Here is a 21,386-nt window from a genome sequence, read left to right on the forward strand (position 1 = left end):
CAATGACATGTTCAGATTGTCACATATATTAAAAAGGTTTTTGATCAAGAGATCAAGAAATCAACTATTACTATCACATTTCAGATTTCAGATTTAAACGTTGAATGGACAATAATGCAACAACTATGCATTCATTTGTGCTCTGATGTCAGCAGTGTAAGTGTTTTGCTCCAGCAACTTCAGATGTAGGATGTACTGGTCACAGGTCATATTGTCTGTGGATGAAAACTGTGGATAAAACTGATTCTTCAATATTTTCACAAAGAGTGTGTACCCAGACTCTGGTGGAAGGTGTGTTGTGGGGACCCCGTAAATGTCCAAAATACCCTCTTTATTAAAAAGGAAAAAATATTCCTGTGAAGTTTAAATTATGCTACAAGTATTGCACGATCACTACATTTCAACATATATTACATAGAACATCTTTGTGTACTTGTACGCAATAGATTGGGGGCACACACTGGTGAAATGTCTTCTAAACGTTTATTATGTAGGAAAATGTTTACTGTGCTGGAAATGTACTTGCACCCTAAGGTGTTTAACATACTACATTTAGAAGTTTACTGCAAGTGCAGTACTTGAGCAGAATTTTAAACTTCACAGGGATTTTTTCTTGGTTTATGATCTATGTAGTCTGGGCCTTGACGGCGTCCCCACAACACACCTTTGACAAGAGTTTGACCTGACCCTGTGTGTGAAACCTGTGGATGAAACTGATTCTCCAATTTTTCACAGAGTGTGTACCCAGACTCTGGTGGAAGGTGTGTTGTGGGGACCCCGTAAATGTCCAAAATACCCTGTTTATTAACAAGGAAAAAATATTCCTGTGAAGTTTGAATTATGCTCCAAGTATTGCACGATCACTACATTTCTACATATATTACATTTACAATCTTTGTGTACTTGTACGCAGTAGATTGGGGGCACACATTGGTGAAATGTCTTCTAAACGTTTGTTATGTGGGAAAATGTTTGTTGTTCTGACAATGTACTTGCACCCTAAGGTGTTTAACATACTACATTTAGAAGTTTAGTGCAAGTGCAGTACTTGAGCAGAATTTTAAACCCAACAGGGATTTTTTTCTTGGTTTATCATCAATGTAGTCTGGGCCTTGACGGCGTCCCCACAACACACCTTTGACAAGAGTTTGACCTGACCCTGTGTGTGAAACCTGTGGATGAAACTGATTCTCCAATTTTTCACAAGAGTGTGCACCCAGACTCTGGTGGAAGGTGTGTTGTGGGGACCCCGTAAATGTCCAAAATACACTGGTAATTAACAAGGAAAAAATATTCCTGTGAAGTGTAAATTATGCTACAAGTATTGCACGATCACTACATTTCTACATATATTACATTTACAATCTTTGTGTACTTGTTCGCAGTAGATTGGGGGCACACACTGGTGAAATGTCTTCTAAACGTTTGTTATGTGGGAAAATGTTTGTTGTGCTGGCAATGTACTTCACCCTAAGTTGTTTAACATACTACATTTAGAAGTTGAGTGCAAGTGCAGTACTTGAGCAGAATTTTAAACTTCACAGGGATTTTTTTCTTGGTTTATCATCAATGTAGTCTGGGCCTTGACGGCGTCCCCACAACACACATTCGACAAGAATTTGACCTGACCCTGTGTGTGAAACCTGTGGATGAGACTAATTCTCCAATATTTTCACAAAGAGTGTGTACCCAGACTCTGGTGGAAGGTGTGTTGTGGGGACGCCGTAATTGTCCAAAATACACTGATAATTAACAAGGAAAAAATATTCCTGTGAAGTTTAAATTATGCTCCAAGTATTGCACGATCACTACATTTCTACATATATTACATTTACAATCTTTGTGTACTTGTACGCAGTAGATTGGGTGCACACACTGGTGAAATGTCTTCTAAACGTTTGTTATGTGGGACAATGTTTGTTGTGCTGGCAATGTACTTGCACCGTAAGGTGTTTAACATACTACATTTAGAAGTTGAGTGCAAGTGCAGTACTTGAGCAGAATTTTAAACCCAACAGGGATTTTTTTCTTGGTTTATCATCAATGTAGTCTGGGCCTTGACGGCGTCCCCACAACACACCTTTGACAAGAGTTTGGCCTGACCCTGTGTGTGAAACCTGTGGATGAAACTGATTCTCCAATTTTTCACAAAGAGTGTGTACCCAGACTCTGGTGGAAGGTGTGTTGTGGGGACCCCGTAAATGTCCAAAATACCCTATTTATTAAAAAGGAAAAAATATTCCTGTGAAGTTTAAATTATGCTACAAGTATTGCACGATCACTAAATTTCTACATATATTACATTTGCAATCTTTGTGTACTTGTTCGCAGTAGATTGGGGGCACACACTGGTGAAATGTCTTCTAAACGTTTGTTATGTGGGAAAATGTTTGCTGTGCTAGCAATGTACTTGCACCCTAAGTTGTTTAACATACTACATTTAGAAGTTTACTGCAAGTGCAGTACTTGAGCAGAATTTTAAACTTCACAGGGATTTTTTTCTTGGTTTATCATCAATGTTGTCTGGGCCTTGACGGCGTCCCCACAACACACCTTCGACAAGAGTTTGACCTGACCCTGTGTGTGAAAACTGTGGATGAAACTCATTCTCCAATATTTTCACAAAGAGTGTGTACCCAGACTCTGGTGGAAGGTGTGTTGTGGGGACCCCGTAAATGTCCAAAATACACTGATAATTAACAAGGAAAAAATATTCCTGTGAAGTTTAAATTATGCTACAAGTATTGCACGATCACTACATTTCTACATATATTACATTTACAATCTTTGTGTACTTGTTCGCAGTAGATTGGGGGCACACACTGGTGAAATGTCTTCTAAACGTTTGTTATGTGGGACAATGTTTGTTGTGCTGGCAATGTACTTGCACCGTAAGGTGTTTAACATACTACATTTAGAAGTTGAGTGCAAGTGCAGTACTTGAGCAGAATTTTAAACCCAACAGGGATTTTTTTCTTGGTTTATCATCAATGTAGTCTGGGCCTTGACGGCGTCCCCACAACACACCTTTGACAAGAGTTTGGCCTGACCCTGTGTGTGAAACCTGTGGATGAAACTGATTCTCCAATTTTTCACAAAGAGTGTGTACCCAGACTCTGGTGGAAGGTGTGTTGTGGGGACCCCGTAAATGTCCAAAATACCCTATTTATTAAAAAGGAAAAAATATTCCTGTGAAGTTTAAATTATGCTACAAGTATTGCACGATCACTGCATTTCAACATATATTACATTTACAATCTTTGTGTACTTGTTTGCAGTAGATTGGGGGCACACACTGGTGAAATGTCTTCTAAACGTTTGTTATGTGGGAAAATGTTTGTTGGTCTGACAATGTATTTGCACCCTAAGGTGTTTAACATACTACATTTAGAAGTTTAGTGCAAGTGCAGTACTTGAGCAGAATTTTAAACCCAACAGGGATTTTTTTCTTGGTTATCATCAATGTAGTCTGGGCCTTGACGGCGTCCCCACAACACACCTTTGACAAGAGTTTGACCTGACCCTGTGTGTGAAACCTGTGGATGAAACTGATTCTCCAATTTTTCACAAAGAGTGTGTACCCAGACTCTGGTGGAAGGTGTGTTGTGGGGACCCCGTAAATGTCTAAAATACACTGTTTATAAACAAGGAAAAAATATTCCTGTGAAGTTTAAATTATGCTCCAAGTATTGCACGATCACTAAATTTCTACATATATTACATTTACAATCTTTGTGTACTTGTTCGCAGTAGATTGGGGGCACACACTGGTGAAATGTCTTCTAAACGTTTGTTATGTGGGAAAATGTTTGCTGTGCTAGCAATGTACTTGCACCCTAAGTTGTTTAACATACTACATTTAGAAGTTTACTGCAAGTGCAGTACTTGAGCAGAATTTTAAACTTCACAGGGATTTTTTTCTTGGTTTATCATCAATGTAGTCTGGGCCTTGACGGCGTCCCCACAACACACCTTTGACAAGAGTTTGACCTGACCCTGTGTGTGAAACCTGTGGATGAAACTGATTCTCCAATTTTTCACAAAGAGTGTGTACCCAGACTCTGGTGGAAGGTGTGTTGTGGGGACCCCGTAAATGTCCAAAATACCCTGTTTATTAACAAGGAAAAAATATTCCTGTGAAGTTTAAATTATGCTACAAGTATTGCACGATCACTACATTTCTACATATATTACATAGAACATCTTTGTGTACTTGTTCGCAGTAGATTGGGGGCACACACTGGTGAAATGTCTTCTCAACGTTTGTTATGTGGGACAATGTTTGTTGTGCTGGCAATGTACTTGCACCCTAAGGTGTTTAACATACTACATTTAGAAGTTGAGTGCAAGTGCAGTACTTGAGCAGAATTTTAAACCCAACAGGGATTTTTTTCTTGGTTTATCATCAATGTAGTCTGGGCCTTGATGGCGTCCCCACAACACATCTTTGACAAGAGTTTGACCTTACCCTGTGTGTGAAACCTGTGGATGAAACTGATTCTCCAATTTTTCACAAAGAGTGTGTACCCAGACTCTGGTGGAAGGTGTGTTGTGGGGACCCCGTAAATGTCCAAAATACACTGTTTATAAACAAGGAAAAAATATTCCTGTGAAGTTTAAATTATGCTCCAAGTATTGCACGATCACTAAATTTCTACATATATTACATTTACAATCTTTGTGTACTTGTTCGCAGTAGATTGGGGGCACACACTGGTGAAATGTCTTCCAAACGTTTGTTATGTGGGAAAATTTTTGTTGGTCTGACAATGTATTTGCACCCTAAGGTGTTTAACATACTACATTTAGAAGTTTAGTGCAAGTGCAGTACTTGAGCAGAATTTTAAACTTCACAGGGATTTTTTTCTTGGTTTATCATTAATGTAGTCTGGGCCTTGACGGCGTCCCCACAACACACCTTTGACAAGAGTTTGACCTGACCCTGTGTGTGAAACCTGTGGATTAAACTGATTCTCCAATTTTTCACAGTGTGTACACAGACTCTGGTGGAAGGTGTGTTGTGGGGACCCCGTAAATGTCCAAAATACACTGTTTATTAACAAGGAAAAAATATTCCTGTGAAGTTTGAATCATGCTCCAAGTATTGCACAATCACTACATTTCTACATATATTACATTTGCAATCTTTGTGTACTTGTTCGCAGTAGATTGGGGGCACACACTGGTGAAATGTCTTCTAAACGTTTGTTATGTGGGAAAATGTTTGCTGTGCTAGCAATGTACTTGCACCCTAAGTTGTTTAACATACTACATTTAGAAGTTTACTGCAAGTGCAGTACTTGAGCAGAATTTTAAACCCAACAGGGATTTTTTTCTTGGTTTATCATCAATGTTGTCTGGGCCTTGACGGCGTCCCCACAACACACCTTCGACAAGAGTTTGACCTGACCCTGTGTGTGAAACCTGTGGATGAAACTCATTCTCCAATATTTTCACAAAGAGTGTGTACCCAGACTCTGGTGGAAGGTGTGTTGTGGGGACCCCGTAAATGTCCAAAATACACTGATAATTAACAAGGAAAAAATATTCCTGTGAAGTTTAAATTATGCTACAAGTATTGCACGATCACTACATTTCTACATATATTACATTTACAATCTTTGTGTACTTGTTCGCAGTAGATTGGGGGCACACACTGGTGAAATGTCTTCTAAACGTTTGTTATGTGGGACAATGTTTGTTGTGCTGGCAATGTACTTGCACCGTAAGGTGTTTAACATACTACATTTAGAAGTTGAGTGCAAGTGCAGTACTTGAGCAGAATTTTAAACCCAACAGGGATTTTTTTCTTGGTTTATCATCAATGTAGTCTGGGCCTTGACGGCGTCCCCACAACACACCTTTGACAAGAGTTTGGCCTGACCCTGTGTGTGAAACCTGTGGATGAAACTGATTCTCCAATTTTTCACAAAGAGTGTGTACCCAGACTCTGGTGGAAGGTGTGTTGTGGGGACCCCGTAAATGTCCAAAATACCCTATTTATTAAAAAGGAAAAAATATTCCTGTGAAGTTTAAATTATGCTACAAGTATTGCACGATCACTGCATTTCAACATATATTACATTTACAATCTTTGTGTACTTGTTTGCAGTAGATTGGGGGCACACACTGGTGAAATGTCTTCTAAACGTTTGTTATGTGGGAAAATGTTTGTTGGTCTGACAATGTATTTGCACCCTAAGGTGTTTAACATACTACATTTAGAAGTTTAGTGCAAGTGCAGTACTTGAGCAGAATTTTAAACCCAACAGGGATTTTTTTCTTGGTTTATCATCAATGTAGTCTGGGCCTTGACGGCGTCCCCACAACACACCTTTGACAAGAGTTTGACCTGACCCTGTGTGTGAAACCTGTGGATGAAACTGATTCTCCAATTTTTCACAAAGAGTGTGTACCCAGACTCTGGTGGAAGGTGTGTTGTGGGGACCCCGTAAATGTCTAAAATACACTGTTTATAAACAAGGAAAAAATATTCCTGTGAAGTTTAAATTATGCTCCAAGTATTGCACGATCACTAAATTTCTACATATATTACATTTACAATCTTTGTGTACTTGTTCGCAGTAGATTGGGGGCACACACTGGTGAAATGTCTTCTAAACGTTTGTTATGTGGGAAAATGTTTGCTGTGCTAGCAATGTACTTGCACCCTAAGTTGTTTAACATACTACATTTAGAAGTTTACTGCAAGTGCAGTACTTGAGCAGAATTTTAAACTTCACAGGGATTTTTTTCTTGGTTTATCATCAATGTAGTCTGGGCCTTGACGGCGTCCCCACAACACACCTTTGACAAGAGTTTGACCTGACCCTGTGTGTGAAACCTGTGGATGAAACTGATTCTCCAATTTTTCACAAAGAGTGTGTACCCAGACTCTGGTGGAAGGTGTGTTGTGGGGACCCCGTAAATGTCCAAAATACCCTGTTAATTAACAAGGAAAAAATATTCCTGTGAAGTTTAAATTATGCTCCAAGTATTGCACGATCACTACATTTCTACATATATTACATAGAACATCTTTGTGTACTTGTTCGCAGTAGATTGGGGGCACACACTGGTGAAATGTCTTCTCAACGTTTGTTATGTGGGACAATGTTTGTTGTGCTGGCAATGTACTTGCACCCTAAGGTGTTTAACATACTACATTTAGAAGTTGAGTGCAAGTGCAGTACTTGAGCAGAATTTTAAACCCAACAGGGATTTTTTTCTTGGTTTATCATCAATGTAGTCTGGGCCTTGACGGCGTCCCCACAACACATCTTTGACAAGAGTTTGACCTGACCCTGTGTGTGAAACCTGTGGATGAAACTGATTCTCCAATTTTTCACAAAGAGTGTGTACCCAGACTCTGGTGGAAGGTGTGTTGTGGGGACCCCGTAAATGTCCAAAATACCCTATTTATTAACAAGGAAAAAATATTCCTGTGAAGTTTAAATTATGCTCCAAGTATTGCACGATCACTACATTTCTACATATATTACATTTACAATCTTTGTGTACTTGTTTGCAGTAGATTGGGGGCACACACTGGTGAAATGTCTTCTAAACGTTTGTTATGTGGGAAAATGTTTGCTGTGCTGGCAATGTACTTGCACCCTAAGGTGTTTAACATACTACATTTAGAAGTTCAGTGCAAGTGCAGTACTTGAGCAGAATTTTAAACTTCACAAGGATTTTTTTCTTGGTTTATCATCAATGTAGTCTGGGCCTTGACGGCGTCCCCACAACACACATTCGACAAGAATTTGACCTGACCCTGTGTGTGAAAACTGTGGATGAAACTGATTCTCCAATATTTTCACAAAGAGTGTGTACCCAGACTCTGGTGGAAGGTGTGTTGTGGGGACGCCGTAAATGTCCAAAATACACTGTTTATTAACAAGGAAAAAATATTCCTGTGAAGTTTAAATTATGCTACAAGTATTGCACGATCACTACATTTCTACATATATTACATAGAACATCTTTGTGTACTTGTTCGCAGTAGATTGGGGGCACACACTGGTGAATTGTCTTCTAAACGTTTGTTATGTGGGAAAATGTTTGTTGTGATGGCAATGTACTTGTACACTAAGGTGTTTAACATACTACATTTAGAGGTTGTGTGCAAGTGCAGTACTTGAGCAGAATTTTAAACTTCACAGGGATTTTTTTTTTTGGTTTGTCATCAATGTAGTCTGGGCCTTGACGGTGTCCCCACAACACACCTTCAACACACCGAGTGCATATATTATTCGATATATTACATTGAACCTCTTTGTGTACTTGTCTTAAACTGGCTATGACATGTAGTTTTAAACTGTTGTAAAGTTGGAGTGCATAATCTTGAGAAGTATCTATTTTTGGCCCTCATGTCTTTGTTTTTTTAACAGTCTATCAACATACAGGAGAAGGCCAAAAACATACACACCTCTCAAGATTATGCACTCCCCTGCTGCAGCAAGCTAGCTGCACTAACTATAACTTTCCTGTAAGTTGAATGACAGTTGAACACTTATTCAGGTAATTCTAATTTGTGACACAAATGCACTTACCTTGTGTCACACAAATTCTTGACTTGTAAATTCTTCTATAATCATTCCTTATGGGGACCAGGAAGTGGGCGGCACCCAACCATTTATGGAAAAGTGTGTGTGGAGAGCGAGTGTGTGCAGTACCAGCCACAAACTACTGGGGGAGCTTGTGGGCATGCCACACACACACACAGCCATCGAAAACCATGTGTTGTGGGCCAATGCTAAAAACCACACGGGCACCTTCAGAACAGCTTCTGGGTTAATTTAATACCATTTTCTTTATGGGGACCTGATTTTTGGTCCCCATACCGAAATCGGTCCCCATGACGTGACTGTGTAAACAGATCTTTGTCCCCACAAAGATATGATTACAAACACACACACACACACACACACCCTCCACCCTTCATTCACACTGTGGTTAACGTGTTTGTTAACATGTAACCTGACACATAAGCTGTCTGTATTGACACAGTTAATCTCCCAACCTTCTTTTATCACTAATGAGATGCCAAACATTACAGGGCAACATTTTGTAGTATGTGGATATAGAGTTACTTGTCTGCAAGACACTGGTAATCCGCTCTATAATCCTATTTACAGTGTAAAATGATCACATCACAGTTTTGTATGACATATTCACCAGTCATCCTGTGCCCTGGGCCCCATAAGATAAACGTTCCTGGGGCATCTGTTGCTATCTCTATGGTGACAAACATTCAGGCTGATGAATGATTGACTTGTCTGGCCCAGCAGCTTGTCAATTATTTATCCTCCCTTGTGTCTGGCAAACAAAGATTCACAGGTGCTGTGAAGTGTGTTTTCAATAAATCTGACTCTCTCCAATGACTGCATGCTTTAATCAGATCACCTTTTTAAAGTTTATTTATGTTTTGTCCGCAGAAAACTCACTTTGTTGAAAGAAATGCTGGCTGGGTGCGGGGCGGGTACATGCCAGGTGAGTAAGTGAGGTGGCGCGTTAATAGCATCCTCCTGTTCTCCATCTGGAACTGCTGCTTCCTTTAGCACTGCTTGTATCTGCTCGTGTGCAAATCACTGGGCCTCAGCCTCATTTGTCCTTGCCTGCAGCAAGAATTAGCCAAACCAATGTAAATGAGTTGTAAGGCTTAAGATTGTTCTTTGCATCTGAATGTGACAATTTTCACACCCATGAAATATTATCAGGTGAGACACATTGTGCTCGACTATGTGCAGTGAGTGAGTGACTCAAAGGCAACGCTTGTTGTCAATAAGGGCAAGGGCATGAAGCCCAAAGAACATGATTAGATTAAATGTAGCAGACCTTGGATTAAGATAGCTGCTGAGAACATGACCACCTCACCCTTAATCTAGTTAACTCGTTACTGCTGCACAGATTACACAGCCAAGCAACGGCTGACATTTAACTAATGTCTGCCAGTAAATTAAAACTGGACAAAGCACACTACATATAGCAGTACTCAGAGTCGCATTTTGTTTAATAAACAATGGCAGTAAATATGAAGGTTTTTAATGGCAAACTTTGTTCTTTTGAAGGTTATTGTCACCACTCCTATGGAGATGTTGAAAATTCAGCTCCAAGATGCTGGACGTATTGGTAAGCAAATCAAAACATTTATGGTGCAGTGGCACCATGTGGTCTTCTTGGGGATTGCAACAGCTTTATTCTATTTACAGGGCTCTCATTGAAATACGCTTGGAAATGCATGATTTTAACCCCATATTTTCTTGCTTTACTTTATGACCTTATTTTAATATGGTATAGTTGACACTCAATGTTTATATCTAAACGTTTTTTTTTTTACTTTAATTATATAATGTTTTGGAGTGCATGAGAAAGTCTAAAAGAAAACCGATCTCTTCGCCCACATGGTCATTTATTATCAAGTATGTTGCACAACACAACAGCAACAGAACCAATGTTGTGATACCTGTAAGGCGCAAACTGCTCAAGCAACATAAATACAGCTGGCAGTGTAACACACATGACTTTCATACCAGCAGCTGAGTAGTGCAAATGCAGACGTAGAATCTGCTGGATGCGGACCACCTATGACACTTCAAATGCAGCTACTGCCATTTGGTTGCCTACAGCCACAGCTGTTAATGACAATGTTTTTTCTAATTAGGGACATCAGCGGATATTTACTTGTATGGGCCATGAAAATGGCGAGAGACCATAGGAGACTCGGCAGTTAATTGAATAGTGGTGTTAATTGGTGCATTTAGGGCAGCTATAATAGACGGATTGTCCTGTACTCCTTAGCGGCTCAGAGGAAGCTGATGCCAGAGACAGTGGCAGCAGGCACAGTGGAGACCAAGTCGCCAACAGCCATGCAGCTCACCAGACAATTACTGAGGGAAAAGGGAATTGCTGGATTATATAAGGGCCTTGGCGCCACATTGCTCAGGTAAAAGAATGCTGATAAACAGGCGGTAGTTCTAGTAATGTAATGTATTTATCCCTGTATTCTTTCCTTGTTTTATAGGGATGTTCCATTCTCTATCATTTACTTCCCCCTCTTTGCTAACCTTAACAATTTGGGAAAGCGAGGTGCAGAAGGACCTGCTCCATTCTACGTGTCTTTCCTATCAGGCTGCTTAGCAGGCAGCACAGCGGCGGTCGCAGTCAACCCAGTGGACGGTGAGCGGCGACTCTGTGTGCCCTATTGATGCATTGTGTGCTGATTTCAAACGCTTATTTGAACTTTCGTGTGCTGCAGTGATAAAAACAAGACTTCAGTCTCTGACCCGGGGTAGCTCGGAGGACACATACAGTGGAGTGACCGACTGTATCAGGTGACCTCATTGTGTCTTTATGAGGCTGCCTATGTTGTGTCAGCACAATTCCAGATTATCCAATGTATGTCATTATGTGCTCTCTAGGAAAATCATGCGTAATGAGGGTCCATCCGCCTTCCTGAAGGGGGCATACTGTCGAGCCTTGGTCATCGCACCTCTCTTTGGCATCGCCCAGGTGGTCTACTTCCTCGGCGTGGGCGAGTTTCTCCTCAGCTTCTTGCCTAAAAAACACAACTAAAGAAGCACATCCTTTAGAAAGCCTTTCCCGCCCAGATTGCATCACACCACCACCTGCGTGAGGAATCATCTCATTCTTACAGAACGTTACGTTTGTAATTTTAATGATCATGTGCTGCATTTTGTTTCAAATTTGATGTCTTGAATGTCCGAATCATGCAGGGGGGAGCCTTTGTTTGCTGCCAAGCTGCCTGTGTCGGCGCATGTCGATCTTGATATGAAGCCACAAATATCAGGTTAGGTTTTGAAGGAATATGGCTTTATAATTCTAACATATGATATTTTATATTATGATGATGCATGTCAAAATTTCAAGGTCAACAAATGGCCCTTGGTTGCTGCAGTCTTAGATGCTCCTTTACCTGATGATTTAAAAACAGCATTCCCGTCTGAACCAAATAGACTAGAGATACATTAAAAATAGAATACTGAAAATATTTAAATTAAAAGCACACATAATGTACTTAGATATTTGATAGATTCTTATAAAAATGCTATTTAGGATATTGTCCAAACCCCATGTGTTATACACTGCTTAAAAAGTACAGGGAACAATTTGATTACAGGCTGATCCAACTTTAGTACATTTCCTCAAGAAAGCTCATAACAGTGTGTATGCCTTCGTGGACCTGTGTGAACTCCTTACAACGTTGAGCCACATGCACACTAGTGATCTGCTGGAGGTCAATTTATATTTGGTGGTGCTCCTCTTGTTTCTTCTTGCACAAAGGAGCACCCCTCCAGATACTGTAGTGTACTGGCCTGTTTCCTGATCTATTTTCCACACTCTTGAAACTGTGCTGGAGGACACATCCACGCCTTCTGGCCACGGTGCACGTGGAGGAGCTGCACTCTCTGAGCAACTTCTGTATGTGTTGCCTTTATGTTTTGAGCAGTGTAGTTAGAAATAGAGCGAATATGTATATCAGAACAAATCCAGGGAAAGTGTTAATGTGATACCAGCACACCTGCTTTGACCCATCTGAGAAGCCACACCCCTTAGCCATAAGATGACTTTCATTGCCTCATTTTTTTTTTCTAAGTAGATGAGCTTCCACAGTGACTTTGTGGTTCACCTTCTCTGAAAGATACCGCTGTTCTGGACACACCATGAAACACTGCTTTAACAATCAGGCATATTTATGGCCAGTCCCTAATCGGTGATGAAAGATGTTTTGCTATGACTCACAATCACAGAGTCCATCAGATGGTGAACGCTGCAACATGTTGGTCCACAGAGCAACATGAGCGCCCTCCCCCCAAATGTGAGTTTGTACTCACTGTAGTTTTAAACCTCAGTGAGATGTAAGTAACTATCATATGAAGCAATTATACTAGTATTATGCTATACAGTCACTTATGATGGAAGCCAGTTTTACATTATTGTTTACAATATGGTTCAGTCCATTTTAATGTATCACATATCTCAACTTGAATTCACTGGCAGTGCCCAAAGAGCTAATGCCAAACAGTTATCAGAAACTCCCAAATCAAATCATTTGTTTGTTTAGTTTACACACAAACTTGCTGCAGGGAAAGCAGCAGCTGTTATACAATATATCTCATGGATGCATCACACCTCCAAAACCCTGCCATTGGTTAATCTAACCGGAGATCAAGGTGACTTTGACGTCTTTTTATCCAATTACATTCCACTTTGTAGCTCCCACTTGTTGCACCGTAGGTGTCTGATGCAACTTTTTAATGTGTACTCATTTGTGGGAGTGAGAACTGTTTATCAATGTTCCCTTCTATGGGTGGTATGGCACTGTGTATTTGTATGTGTTGTTGAAGTGACCACCTAGACTATATTGTACATATGCTGATGGTATGAAGTCTATGCTTTAGGATTTGCTGTTTGTTTTGTTCATGATGGCTTATTTGCACACCTACCTCCCCCATCCCCTTATTCATAGTGTGGTGATTTTATGTTATGATGTGGAGATAGCAGATGAAGGGATGCAACAAGTATCACTGGAGCATGCTAATATGCAAAGGGGACATGCTTGGAGGTGCCATTACCTCTTAGTTAGCGCTCAAGTCTGCAGGTCGGCCAGTGCTCTTATTCTCACTGTTGTCTGGATGGACCAAATGAAGCATCTTACAATGATGGGGATGGAAATATAATAAGCTCCAAGGCAATAAAACGGAAATGAAGTGTCCCCTGGACAAGGCAAATGAGGACCTGCTGACTTGAGACTATAGATGTAACATCAGTCTCTGTTGAATGGTGCTCCTTCCATTAGCTAGCACCATGATGGAGACTGTACAGTGACTGAATCACATGCAGTCTTACAGCGAAAGCCATAAGGTCGCATTGGCTGTCATGACTAGAACAGCTGAGCCACTGGGAAAATGTAAGCTCATCGTCATAAACCTCCCAACATTCCAAATGTCGTTTTCATCTGCGATTCCTGTGATCTGTTTTTAATGTTTGTGTTATTGATGATGATTGTCATGACTGTTTGAAATTGTTCCCTTGCTTTATTTGATTGACGCTTTGACAATGTTGTGCAATTCCTTTAGCTTTACTCCTCCGCTATGAATTTTTGCTGACTTTGTGGATTCTGAGTATGTGCGTGTGTCCAGACGATGTAGTGGTGTAGCTGATGTGTACTTGTTCTATTTGATTGTCAGCATTTTTGCTTATTTCTGTCTGTCTGTCACACTCCTGTGCCATCCCTATCTCAAACAACTTTTGAGTGTTTTTTTTTTTAAGGAAAGCACATCAGATGATTAAGGCACATGAGATCACACATGGGATCAGACTGACTGTCCCCAGAGTGTGCAGACACAGATTCCAATGGGAAATGTATTTAATATAAACCGTAGACAGTCTCTATAACATACGGAGACCCATGTGATGGTGTGCACTATATGCAGTTATCCACAAAATGTATATTGCCTACATATTCTAAACGAATCAGATATAAGAATGTAACTTATATTATAAGATGTATTATTTAGTGAATAATTTATTACATTTTAATCTAAAGATTTATGCTTTACACCTAAAAAAAAAAAAAGCCACACACACACACAAACCAGCTCACTGATATGCAATAAGTAGAAAGTGCACACACAAGCAACAAAACATGTCAATGTCAGCATCACAATAATGTATAAACAATGTGATCGGAGATCTTCAGAGCCTTTTTTGGAGTCTGAGCCCTCCTCATGACCTCTTGCTCACTTCCTCCGAGAGGAATTGTGCATTAGACAGCACTTTAAAACAACAACCTCCCCCCACCACCCTCATCACACAGGGTGTTTAGAATTCTGTGCAGTGAATGACATACACACGCATACGTCCTATGCATTGTTTACAATGCCATAGTAAAAAAATATATCTATATATTGTGTTCCATGTCACAATTTGCTGTTCAATAAACTGACTGTCCCTAAATCACTGAGGGGTCACGCTTGTTTTTATGCTGTCGCTGCTTTCAAGGTACAACTTCATCGTAGACACACATTTTTGACAAGATCATTTTTCTTACTGGGTAATTTCTGTGTTGGATGTTAGCTCTTAAGTAATATGTACTAAAAATCGGAGATATTCGTTTTAAATAAGCAAACTAATCTGCCAACAAAATAAGACTTTGACTGCTTGCTTATTGTAATATCTGTTTTTGATACATAAGCAAATTGGCTGAACTAGAAGAATATCTTGTCAGTCAAAAATAAGCACATCTGACCTTCATTTCGGAGAATCAAACTTGTTTAGTGTGCTCACTTGCAAGGATTCCTCAGGTGCTCAAAATTCTTCTCATTTATTAATTTGGTGCTGCATTTAAAAGTGAAAAGTGCTTCAGTTGTAGATAAAATGCTAAGAAAATGACATTTCTTTCAGAGCGAATATTTACTAGTAATTAAAAGAAAGATGTGCATAAAGATTTTTGGAGTTATATTTTATTTATAGTTTAAAAAAAAAAAAACCTTTTAAAATGCTCAAATAGAATGGGGTGTTTATGGCATAAATAACCACCCTTTTAGTATACAGTAGAATAAAACACGTGCTGTATGATGCATTTTGGGCTAAAAAACATTTTCAAATTAACATTTTGAGTAAGCATATCTTTGCATAATGTAGTAAGCACACATTTGCATAAATATTGTAGTGTCATTTGCCTCACAGTTGCTGTTGGAAAGCCTTAAAAACGCCTTGCATGCCCTTGGACATTCACTGTAATATACTGTAAGAATATACCATAATTTATGTACAAACTGCAAAATTGCACATGTATGTCAGGCTTGTGCGCATTGTAAAATTATTTTGTACTTTAGCCTGCCTAAACTTGAAAAGGCTGAGAAGATCGTCGAGTAAATAAATAGTATTTCCATCCAAAAGTGTCTTAGAAGTTGTTGCATACCAGTGGTCTCTCTAATTTCTCTGTCTTCTACAGTATACAATTACTTTACAAATGCCTTTCTTCATATCATGCATGTCACATCGATATAAAACATTTGGGGCGCAGAATGCAAAAACGAAATCCCACTTTTTTTTTTTTTAGCTCATTTTTCCTCACATTTAAGTCATTTTCTTCACATTTGAGGTAGAAATTAAATGGTGTTTTTTTCTTACACTAAATGGTAGCTCTAAAACTAAATATTAAATCTAAATGTTTACTTTAAATCTAATTAACAAGTGTATTAAATCTAAATGTTAAAAATAACCTGTTAATGTAATTATTAAATCTATAAATGGTAATAATAGATGTTAAATCTAAATATAAATGGTAAAAAACTAATGTAAATGTTATATATATATATATATATATATATATACATATGCTAAATCTAAATGTTAAATCTAAATATAAATATTACATCTTAAATCTTGAAATAAATCTTTCACACATATGCAAAATAGACCAGGCCTCTCGGTGCCTATAATGCTAATGACGGAAGGATCGTGTAATTTTATGACTTTATATCCAGTTCAACTTCGGCTGGTAGATTTAAGATTTATTTATGTTTAGATTTAAGATTTATTTTATCATTTGTATTTAAATGTTAATGTATTATGTAGATTTCACTTAAACATTTAGGTTTAGCATTTAGTTTTAGATTTACCATTTAGTTCAATTTAAAAAAAATATTAAAAACCACAATTTAAATATTCAAAATATGTTGCTAAAAAAAGTAGGATTTCATTTTTACATTCGGTACCCCATACAAACCTGTCGTATTAGCATCAACTTGATGAAATCAGTTACGTAATCATTATCATATTATCATCATATTCGTATCACAGTTTTGAAAGCGTTATTAATAACATCACTAGTGTCATAAGAATCCTTATAAGCTTCGATGACTGTTAGTGTAGTCATGTGGTGTTTACATTTAACAGTTTAGTTTCAAATAAGTCCATTTTGGCCGAACAAATGAATCACAAGATAAAAACGTTACATAAATGAATCGATAGTGTTTGCGGATATCCGAAGGTGCTGATGGTGTAAGTAACCCGCAGAGCCAGCAGATGTCAGTGTAGTGTCGCATGAGAGCTGTCGTTCCACCTGGGAGAGAAAAAGCGCGTGACGAGAAAGCCCTCGCATTTGCACGACAGGTGTATGCTGAGCTTCATTTGCTCCCATCCCACTCTCCTCCTGCTATCATACTCATCCAGTAGCGATTATGCTCCCCATCCCTGCAGGTTGCACTAGATAACACAGTTTAATGCTCAGAATGTTGGCACATGTGCTTCCGTGTACTATTTTTTCGGAGGGTCAGTAAACCCATCCAACATTCAGCAGACTCCATGTTATGGCAGAGGGTGATATATTATTAATCTCCTGCTGTTTGCACCATATTCAACATTACGCTTCAGAGCGTTAGTTTCCACGGTGCAACTTCGCAGTGCACTGCTGAATAATTACAAGCCAGCACCTTCATATAACAATCTTAGCTAAAGTGACCTTTTAATGTGCTCTTCTATGAGAGCTAGGTTCACACAATGGTGGAACATGGACAATATGAGAGTGAGCACCCGACAGCCATCTTACGCTCACGTAGCTTGTCTGGTTATTAGCCTGGTATTTCCTAAGATAGAAGTATCTCTTTACTTTACTGCTATACCAGGTGTCTCTGAGAGACAATTTACACTTTCTTTTTGCGTGTCCTTTTGTTATTGCTTCTTATCAGTAATGCAGTGCCGTCGGTGCTGCATGGCTGCATGGTATTTTGTCCATCGTGTGTTTAATATTAGCTTGTCTAAAGCAGGGGTCTCAAACTCAACTCAACTGGGGGCCGCTGGAGGTGGAGTCTGGGCGAGTACTAGTGTAGTGAGTACCACATCGAGTACTAAGTCGGGAATCACATTTCAACCAAGTGACTAACTCGTCAACAAACAGGAGGTCATTACTCAACAGAACAGTCCGACTCACAGTGTCATAAAAGAGATAACGGTGTAACCATCACACGGCAATTTAACACGCAACAGGTCGATAACACAGACACAGGGCAAATACTACTACCAGTGGTGGGTAATAAATAACAACCGTGTTAACTTTAAACATGTAACTTTAGCAACTTTTTTACAAAGCAAGTGTCGTAAAGCATACTGAGAAGCCAGAATATATATATATATATATATATATATATATACGTATATATACGTGTGTGTATGCATGTGTGTGTGTGAAATTCTGTGTGAACTGCAAGCCTACCTCTTTTTTTGACCAATGACAGCAAAATGCCACACAAATACATTACATTGTGAGACTCTAAATTGTCCGTAGGTATGAATGTGAATGTGAATGGTTGTTTTTGTGCCCTGCGATTGACTGGCGGCCAGTCCAGGGTGTACCCCGCCTCTCGACCGAAGTCAGCTGGGATAGGCCCCAGCATACCCGCGACCCCAGTGAGGATAAGCGGCGTAGAAGATGGACGGATGAACATTACATTGTGTGGAAATGTGCTATGTAAATACAATCAAAATAAATGTTCCAATTATTATAGATTAAACACAAGAAGCTCCTAGCATAAAAGCTAAGAAAACCCTGGTTTAAGTGGATGGGACATTGCATCAATTAAAGCGGATGCCAGTGTTTGAGTGTGTGAGGTAGTCAATGAGCGTTTAAAAGAGAAAATGAAGGAAAATCGAGAGATGCAGACAGACACAGACAGTCGACAAGAGGAGCTGGTGTTGATGGCTATATAGGTCACTAAATCAATGGGAATCAAGTTTTTAGAGAGGCGGGAGAAGTGGGTATTTATAGAGAGCAGCGGAGATGGCTGCACCAGTGACAGGCACCATCATGCGGGGGGAACATGTGGGAAGGGGATGTGTATGTGTTCAAATTATTCCGCAGAGAATTCACATCACAAATGGCCGAGGATTCTCACTCTAACGGCACAGCAAGCGCTGCAAAACAAAGTATTATCAAATGGGAATCACTGCGGGATACTTGGCGCAAACGACCTCCTCGTCTCTATTGACAAGGCGCCAGCTCACTGCTAGTTGTGCTATTTTCAAATCATCAAACGCATTTGCAGCCATACCGCGCAGCTCTGTTCATATCCTATTCAATCGTAATCTGCGATATCAGAGAGAAAGGAGCAACGTGATTGAATGCAATATTAGCTTTGCAAGCCTTGTAAGGAAGAAGCTGCAGTATTTACACACACGCACACACACACACACACCACACCGGACGCCATGAAATATCACCTACATGAGATACACATTTTAATATCATGGATTCATCATAAAACATCTATTTTTAAACCAGACTAAATGTCAGTATGGACACGATGCAGCGTGAGGGTTTGCTTCTATTCCATCTGTTGTGTAATTTCCCAGCAGACCGGTAGAAATATCATTGAATGATTATGTTTCCATTGCCTTTTGATGGTTATTTGGTGGGATTCAATCAATGCCATGTCCTTCTCCGCTCACGTGGTGCTAAAATATTAGCAGTCATGCCACCTTGCACCAAAGAAGTAGCAGATTACACAGGTGATTATACTTGGAGATCTTTTCATCTGCGGTCCAGTTCAATAAAGTGGTCGACGACGGCCTGTCTTGAATGTGAGGCCATCTGAGCGCCATCTGTGTAAAGATGAGGTATTGATATGCAGCAGGTGGGGCAGATGGGTGCCACCTTTCTTTTCCCCATGAGTGTCATTGTATTGTCAAACATGCTTTTCATAACACCAAATGACCAAATCAAACCGTCATGGCTGCTCAGAGGGAATGTGGAAATGTGGCCCTCTGAGCAACTGATACAAAATATTCTCATGGTGCTATATTATAGTAACAATCAGAAATAGCAGATACAGTAGACTATTCCGACACTATTATCATTAATCACTGGACTCCAATGTATGGTAACTGTTTTCCAGCTCTGTAAAAGGCACCCATTTGGGTGTCCTATTTTTTTCCACAACTGTGAATGACATTTGTGGCGCCTCCTATGGGTTGTGTCTGTGTAGGCTCTCAGTCGTAGAGGAGTTGTCCTCCTATTAGGAGGAGGGCATTGGCACACCAATTCCGCCCACTCTTACTGATTGTTAGTTCGCTGATGAAGCTCTTCGGATGAAGAGCGAAACGTCCGACACCTTCTTCACAGAAGTACAGACGACGTCTCAAGAAGCCTTTCCCTCGTTCCTATGGGTTGTGTTCAAAATACATGCTAACACACAGATATCCTCAAAGTTTTATAATCATTAGTCAAATGGTCAACGAGTCCCGTCCGTCCTCCTGCATAGATTTTCCTTGGCGGCGGACATGTTTTTCAACCAATATTGCACAAATCTGACAGACGTGCATGCTTGCCAGTCATCAAAAGGCATGCACCAAATTTTGTGGTCATTAGGATAAACACCATAAAGTCGCAGTGGGTGTTTTGTACAACGCATTGCGAAATGTCATTTACTTGTGTGAAAAACTTTGGACCCCTCTGGCCCATTAGGACATACCTTGGCGACCAGAAGGCCACAAGTTCAAATCCCAAAACAGACGGACCAAAATACGGAACTCCCAAATACAGCATAAGACAGTCGTCTTATATTCGGGTCTGGAAGTTTCTACATGCAAACCGTGGATGGCGAGAGCACAGCACAGAGACAGTGATTGCAACACATTCTCTCTTATATATTTGTCATTTCTGTCTGATCTTTGCAGTGGTTTTAACCCCGGTCTGTGTCTTTGTTCTGTGGAGAGCTCACATTTGAGCTCAAGTGAAGCCACTTGCAAGACCGAGACCGATCTGCCAAGCGCTCGACCAAAGTTCATTTTAACCGCACCGAGCATGACAAGTGTGAAAGCTACGGTGGTCGACGGGGGGCAAAGGAGCAGCAACGCCCAAACGCTGATCCATACCATTGCGGTATTATTGCCGTATTTTTCATTTGCAGGAATTTCCCCCTCACATTTGTTTTATGGTGTGTGTGTTTTTGGTTTTGGATGATTTCTGTGTTTGAAGCATTTCAACGTTACTGTGTTTTTGCCCCAGTCGGCCACCGTACAACACACCCTTACAAACTGCAGGGGAGGAGTTATGATGCAAATTTGAAGACAATGGTGATGAATGAAGCAGAGTCATCAAACAAGTGTCGGGAAATATAATTGATAAAATATGAATGAAATATGGATTTTGCTGATGAGGATAAGCTATATCGAAAATTAATGAATGCTATCCGGATTACAAAGGATTTTGTCTTAAAAATATTTTTCCAAAATATTGAAAAAGAGGGTGGTCTTTACATTCGGAGTCGTCCTATACTTGATATCACAAATAATGCGATACATTTCGTCCCCAATCTTTTTGATTCCAATCCTGCTGCAGAGATGCTAATCTGCTTCCT

The 21,386-nt window shown here is 39.8% G+C and overlaps 1 protein-coding gene across 3 annotated transcripts in view; it reads left to right on the forward strand.

Annotated features, from left to right (window-relative positions):
• Positions 1-14,985, forward strand: part of slc25a22a (solute carrier family 25 member 22a) — a 28,351-nt gene extending 13,366 nt beyond the window's left edge. For all 3 annotated transcript variants that reach the window (XM_054776548.1, XM_054776549.1, XM_054776546.1), the window contains 6 exons: positions 9,441-9,495; positions 10,074-10,134; positions 10,804-10,948; positions 11,027-11,181; positions 11,261-11,336; positions 11,424-14,985. In XM_054776548.1, coding sequence (XP_054632523.1) covers positions 9,441-9,495; positions 10,074-10,134; positions 10,804-10,948; positions 11,027-11,181; positions 11,261-11,336; positions 11,424-11,577 — 646 coding nt within the window. In that variant the 3' untranslated portion in view covers positions 11,578-14,985. The remainder of the gene's footprint in view (positions 1-9,440; positions 9,496-10,073; positions 10,135-10,803; positions 10,949-11,026; positions 11,182-11,260; positions 11,337-11,423) is intronic.
• Positions 14,986-21,386: the final 6,401 nt, after the last annotated feature.

This window comes from Dunckerocampus dactyliophorus, chromosome 5, assembly GCF_027744805.1.
Source record: "Dunckerocampus dactyliophorus isolate RoL2022-P2 chromosome 5, RoL_Ddac_1.1, whole genome shotgun sequence".
Lineage (NCBI taxonomy): Eukaryota > Metazoa > Chordata > Actinopteri > Syngnathiformes > Syngnathidae > Dunckerocampus > Dunckerocampus dactyliophorus.